At 47.6% G+C, this 7,139-nt stretch overlaps 1 protein-coding gene across 1 annotated transcript in view; it reads right to left on the bottom strand.

The window, feature by feature from the left end:
* Positions 1-315: 315 nt before the first annotated feature.
* The window catches only part of minpp1b (multiple inositol-polyphosphate phosphatase 1b), a 14,284-nt gene continuing 7,460 nt past the window's right edge, over positions 316-7,139 (bottom strand). The window contains exons 5-7 of the mRNA XM_073489457.1: positions 3,567-3,697; positions 1,841-1,974; positions 316-1,737 (exon numbers count right to left, since the gene is read on the bottom strand). Coding sequence (XP_073345558.1) covers positions 1,487-1,737; positions 1,841-1,974; positions 3,567-3,697 — 516 coding nt within the window. The 3' untranslated portion in view covers positions 316-1,486. The remainder of the gene's footprint in view (positions 1,738-1,840; positions 1,975-3,566; positions 3,698-7,139) is intronic.

The raw sequence follows: 7,139 nt of genomic DNA on the forward strand, positions 1-7,139 counted from the left end.
TGGCCGATAATTGATCATTTTGGATTTTTTGTTTTGACAGTAAACAAAAGTGAATACATGAGTGGTTTGTTTTTTTACAGTGTAGTTATTGGCTGTTTAGTTATGATGTCATAACTGCTGGATGATGTAATAAAGTGGTCAAAACAAAAGATGTTTGTGTGTCAGATTTAATGTTCAGTTATAAAACCAAACAGTTTGAAACAACATATTGTTTTCTTTTGATGTTGAAACAGCTTCATCTCATCAGTCGTCATATTTAAACAACATTTCACTTTATGTTCAGTTTTAGGGATAAAATCAAACAGACAGGAAACATTTTGTTCAGTTTTAACTGAAAAATGTTTATTAAAGCTTTTCGATTCAAAACATTCGGCACAAGTTGTTCTGCAGAAACAGTAAGTCAAAGAAAGAAGAAGCACCAAGTGAAAGCTGAAACTTTAAACTGATTTAGGCACAGAGACATCGAACCAAACTACATTTAAATAATAATAAAATTAACCCTGAAGACACCGAACACAATCAAAAGTCTGCAGTAACCAGAGCTGTTTACTGTGTTTTAAAGGGACTCTTATTGTGAAAATCCTCCCTCAGACAGATGAAGAAGCTCAGTGAAGCTGCTGAGAGCTGAACGTGTTTATCAAAGAGTTCACAGTCAGTTTGATTACAGCAGCATCTGGTGGCCGTCAGAGGAACTGCAGCTCTGAGGCTCATCAATTAAAGACTAAAGCAATAAATCAGAAAGTCACATGACGATAAAAACAGAATAAATTAAGAAAATAAAGCAACGTCAGAAAAAACCTGCAGATAAAAAACATCATTTTTTGAACCGAGCCTGGTTTACAGCAGATTAAAGGGACAGTTCACCAAAATGAAGAAAACAGTTTGTCAGTTTAAATCATTATAATAATCTTTGAGTGTGTGTGTGTGTGTGATGTTTCCTGTCACATGGTCAGTAAAACAGCCAATCAGCAGGCAGGATCAGTGATATGATGTCATTCATTAAACAGCTGATTTGCTTCAGTTCAAACAAAAACAGGAAAAAATCCAAATTAGAAACACAAAAAACTGAGAAGACCTTAGTGTGACCTTAGTGGGTCAGAGGACCTAGTTCTGTGTTTTCACTGGGTCAGAGGACCAGGTTCTGTGTTTTCACTGGGTCAGAGGACCGGGTTCTGTGACCTTAGTGGGTCAGAGGACCTGGTTCTGTGTTTTCACTGGGTCAGAGGACCGGGTTCTGTGACCTTAGTGGGTCAGAGGACCTGGTTCTGTGTTTTCACTGGGTCAGAGGACCGGGTTCTGTGATCTTAGTGGGTCAGAGGACCTGGTTCTGTGTTTTCACTGGGTCAGAGGACCGGGTTCTGTGATCTTAGTGGGTCAGAGGACCTGGTTCTGTGTTTTCACTGGGTCAGAGGACCTGGTACTGTGATTTTAGTGGATCAGAGGACGTGGTACTGTGATCTTAGTGGGTCAGAGGACCTGGTTCTGCTCACAGTTCTGTGTTGGGTCCTCGTCCTGCGGCTCGTCCCTCACACTCTCTGTGGAAGTCGCAGCCATCCAGCAGGTGGCGGTACGTGGCCCGGACATCCCGGTAAAGCGGCGCGTCCTCCTCCAGTCCCGGGAATCGAACCGGAGACTCGTTGATGAGCAGCTGCAGCCGCGGGCCGTGCTGACAGTCGTACAGGACGAATAGCAGGTTGGCGGCGTACGGGACGATCAGACTGGTCCGGAAACTTCTTCCTGTGAGACACCAAGCACAGCACAGAACCAGGAAGTAAACTGTCTTACCCGACATCTCATTCTCGTCCCTGATTGGACATCGGACGGAGGCGGTGCTTCTTACCGTGCTGTGTGTGGTAGTTGCTCGCGGTGGGCGGAGTCTTGTCCTTATATAGCCCCAGCAGAGAGAGGAGGGGGAGGAGCGTCTCAGCATGACCGACCAGGATGGAGGCGGGCTCAGGAGCCGCGTCCGTCGATCTGATGAACGATCAATAATCAATAATAACCAATCAGACCGTATCAGCACCATCACATCCACCTGCTCTTATAGATGACACGTTTTAAACACGGATAGTAAATCATGAAGGTCATGGAGAGGCTGGTTCTCGCTCACCTCAGACCCCTAGTGTGCCCATCACAGGACCCCTACAGTTCACATATCAGCCCCGTGTTGGGGTGGACGATGTGATCATCTACCTGCTGCAGGAAGCCTACTCCTCCCTGGATAGACCCAACACCACTGTCATGTTCTTCGACTTCTCCAGCGCCTTCAACACCATCCAGCCCAGGCTGCTGAAGGCCAAACTGAAGAACATGCGGGTGGATTCTCCGCTCGTCACATGGGTTGATGATTATCTGACGGGCAGACCGCAGTTTGTGAGATTACAGAACCGTGTGTCTGACCGTCCGATCGGCAACATCAGCGCCCCCCAGGGAACTGTGCTGTCTCCCTTCCTCTTCACCAGCTACACTGCAGACTTTAAGTACCGCACTGAGTCGTGTCATCTGATGAATTCTCTGATGACACGGCCATTGTGGGGCGTGTAGAGGGCGGGAGGGAGGGTGAGTTCAGGGACCTGGTCGACAGTTTTGTTAAGTGGTGTGGGGAGAACCACCTGCAGCTGAACGTGGTGAAGACGAAAGAGATGGTGGTGGACTTCAGGAGGAACCAGCCCTCGCCCTCTCCAGTCTGCATTGGTGTGAAAGATGTTGACATTGTGGACTCAAACAAAGACCTGGGTGTGGTGCTGGACAATAAACTGGAGTGGTCTACAAACACGGAGGCAGTTTACAAGAAGGGCCTGAGCTGGCTTCACTTCCTGAGGAGGCTCAGGTCCTTAATGTCTGCAACCAGATGCTCCAGATGTTCCATCAGTCTGTTGTTGCGAGCACCATCTTCTTGGCTGTGGTGTCCTGGGGTGCAGGCATCAAAGTGAAGGACGCCAACAGACTGAACAAACTCATCAAGAAGACAGAGTCTGTTGTTGGCTCTGAGCTCGTCACCCCGGAGGAGGTGGTGGAGGACAGGATGCTGGCAGAACTGCAGGCTATCATGGACAATGTCTCTCACCCCCTCCACAAAACTCTGGACAAGCAACAGACTCATTCAACCTGCTGCCATCAGACTTTACAACGCACAAATGATCTTAAATTATTATTAATGTAGTTAAATTATTATTACTGTAAATACTACAACTTATGTTCCTCTTACCTTTTATACCTCAGTATTTTATTTTATTTTATTTTGTAGCTACTTCAGCATTTTATTGTATATAGTACTTTATTGTTTCTACATGTGTCTTTGTATTTGATTGTATTTGTACTTGAATGTACCTGCTGCTATGGTAACCAAATAAATTAGATTAATAAAGTTTTCTATCCATATCTAAAACACACCGAGGTCTCACAGCATCTCATTTTCACAAAACCAAAAATATTTGTAATTTTATGAAGAAACATTTAAATTTAAATGTGTCAGCATCCATGTTACATCATCAATACCTGATGATGTCATGTTGTTGATGATGTCATCCTGTTGATGATGTCATCCTGTTGATGATGTCACTGACCTGCGGGGACGTCCCGCTTTGTCCAGCGTCCTGAAGACGTGATGAAACAGAGGACAGCTGGACAGACCGCTGATCACATGACCATGAGAGCGCTTCCAGTACTGCTTCAGGTCCGCCTTGTACTCCAAAACCTGCAGGAGAGTACTGCAAACATGTAGTCTGATACTACAAACATGTACTCTGATACTGCAGACATGTGCTCTGATACTACAAACATGTAGTATCAGCAGACAGAAAGACAGACAGAAGCACGGACAGAAGGACAGACAGAAGGACAGACAGAAGCAGACAGAAGCATGGACAGAAGCAGACAGAAGGACAGACAGAAGGACAGACAGAAGCAGACAGAAGTACAGACAGAAGGACAGACAGAAGTACAGACAGAAGCAGACAGAAGGACAGACAGAAGCAGACAGAAGGACAGACAGAAGTACAGACAGAAGCACGGACAGAAGCAGACAGAAGGACAGACAGAAGCAGACAGAAGCAGACAGAAGTACAGACAGAAGCAGACAGAAGGACAGACAGAAGCAGACAGAAGTACAGACAGAAGGACAGACAGAAGCACGGACAGAAGGACAGACAAGCACGGACAGAAGCAGACAGAAGGACAGACAGAAGCAGACAGAAGCACAGACAGAAGGACAGACAGAAGCAGACAGAAGGACAGACAGAAGCGGACAGAAGCACGGACAGAAGCAGACAGAAGGACAGACAGAAGTACAGACAGAAGCAGACAGAAGCAGACAGAAGGACAGACAGAAGGACGGACAGAAGCAGACAGAAGGACAGACAGAAGTACAGACAGAAGCAGACAGAAGGACAGACAGAAGCAGACAGAAGCAGACAGAAGGACAGACAGAAGGACAGACAGAAGCAGACAGGACAGACAGAAGCAGACAGAAGCACACACAGAAGTAACGGACAGAAGCAGACAGAAGGACAGACAAGCACGGACAGAAGCAGACAGAAGGACAGACAGAAGGACGGACAGAAGCAGACAGAAGCACGGACAGAAGCAGACAGAAGGACAGACAGAAGTACAGACAGAAGGACGGACAGAAGCAGACAGAAGGACAGACAGAAGCACAGACAGAAGTACAGACAGAAGCACGGACAGAAGGACAGACAAGCACGGACAGAAGCAGACAGAAGGACAGACAGAAGCAGACAGAAGCACAGACAGAAGGACAGACAGAAGCAGACAGAAGGACGGACAGAAGCAGACAGAAGGACAGACAGAAGTACAGACAGAAGCAGACAGAAGTACAGACATAAGCACGGACAGAAGGACAGACAAGCACGGACAGAAGCAGACAGAAGGACAGACAGAAGCAGACAGAAGCACAGACAGAAGGACAGACAGAAGCAGACAGAAGGACAGACAGAAGCAGACAGAAGCACAGACAGAAGGACAGACAGAAGTACAGACAGAAGCAGACAGAAGCAGACAGAAGGACAGACAGAAGCAGACAGAAGGACAGACAGAAGCAGACAGAAGCACGGACAGAAGCAGACAGAAGGACAGACAGAAGTACAGACAGAAGCAGACAGAAGGACAGACAGAAGTACAGACAGAAGGACAGACAGAAGTACAGACAGAAGCAGACAGAAGGACAGACAGAAGTACAGACAGAAGCAGACAGAAGGACAGACAGAAGTACAGACAGAAGCAGACAGAAGCAGACAGAAGGACAGACAGAAGTACAGACAGAAGCAGACAGAAGGACAGACAGAAGTACAGACAGAAGCAGACAGAAGCAGACAGAAGGACAGACAGAAACAGACAGAAGCACGGACAGAAGCACAGACAGAAGGACAGACAGAAGTACAGACAGAAGGACGGACAGAAGCAGACAGAAGGACAGACAGAAGCACAGACAGAAGGACGGACAGAAGCAGACAGAAGGACAGACAGAAGCAGACAGAAGCACGGACAGAAGCACGGACAGAAGCAGACAGAAGGACAGACAGAAGGACAGACAAAAGCAGACAGAAGGACAGACAGAAGGACAGACAAAAGCAGACAGAAGGACAGACAGAAGCACGGACAGAAGCAGACAGAAGGACGGACAGAAGCACAGACAGAAGCAGACAGAAGGACAGACAGAAGCAGACAGAAGTACAGACAGAAGGACGGACAGAAGCACGGACAGAAGCAGACAGAAGCACAGACAGAAGGACAGACAGAAGCACAGACAGAAGCACAGACAGAAGGACGGACAGAAGCAGACAGAAGGACAGACAGAAGCAGACAGAAGCACGGACAGAAGCAGACAGAAGGACAGACAGAAGGACAGACAGAAGCAGATAGAAGGACAGACAGAAGCAGACAGAAGGACAGACAGAAGGACAGACAGAAGCACGGACAAAAGCAGACAGAAGGACAGACAGAAGGACAGACAGAAGCAGACAGAAGGACAGACAGAAGCAGACAGAAGGACAGACAGAAGCACAGACAGAAGGACGGACAGAAGCAGACAGAAGGACAGACAGAAGCAGACAGAAGGACAGACAGAAGCACAGACAGAAGGACAGACAGAAGCACGGACAAAAGCAGACAGAAGTACAGACAGAAGGACAGACAGAAGCAGACAGAAGGACAGACAGAAGCACGGACAGAAGCAGACAGAAGGACAGACAGAAGCACAGACAGAAGGACGGACAGAAGCAGACAGAAGGACAGACAGAAGCAGACAGAAGGACAGACAGAAGGACAGACAGAAGTACAGACAGAAGCACGGACAGAAGCAGACAGAAGCACGGACAGAAGTACAGACAGAAGCAGACAGAAGGACAGACAGAAGCAGACAGAAGCACGGACAGAAGCAGACAGAAGGACAGACAGAAGGACGGACAGAAGCAGACAGGACAGACAGAAGCAGACAGAAGCACGGACAGAAGTACAGACAGAAGTACAGACAGAAGGACAGACAGAAGTACAGACAGAAGCAGACAGAAGGACAGACAGAAGCAGACAGAAGGACAGACAGAAGTACAGACAGAAGGACGGACAGAAGCAGACAGAAGGACAGACAGAAGCACAGACAGAAGTACAGACATAAGCACGGACAGAAGGACAGACAAGCACGGACAGAAGCAGACAGAAGGACAGACAGAAGCAGACAGAAGCACAGACAGAAGGACAGACAGAAGCAGACAGAAGCACAGACAGAAGGACAGACAGAAGTACAGACAGAAGCAGACAGAAGCAGACAGAAGGACAGACAGAAGCAGACAGAAGCACGGACAGAAGCAGACAGAAGGACAGACAGAAGTACAGACAGAAGCAGACAGAAGGACAGACAGAAGGACGGACAGAAGCAGACAGGACAGACAGAAGCAGACAGAAGCACGGACAGAAGTACAGACAGAAGTACAGACAGAAGGACAGACAGAAGTACAGACAGAAGCAGACAGAAGGACAGACAGAAGCAGACAGAAGGACAGACAGAAGTACAGACAGAAGCAGACAGAAGCAGACAGAAGGACAGACAGAAGTACAGACAGAAGCAGACAGAAGGACAGACAGAAGTACAGACAGAAGCAGACAGAAGCAGACAGAAGGACAGA

Source organism: Pagrus major, chromosome 20, assembly GCF_040436345.1.
Source record: "Pagrus major chromosome 20, Pma_NU_1.0".
NCBI classification, from domain to species: Eukaryota; Metazoa; Chordata; class Actinopteri; order Spariformes; family Sparidae; genus Pagrus; species Pagrus major.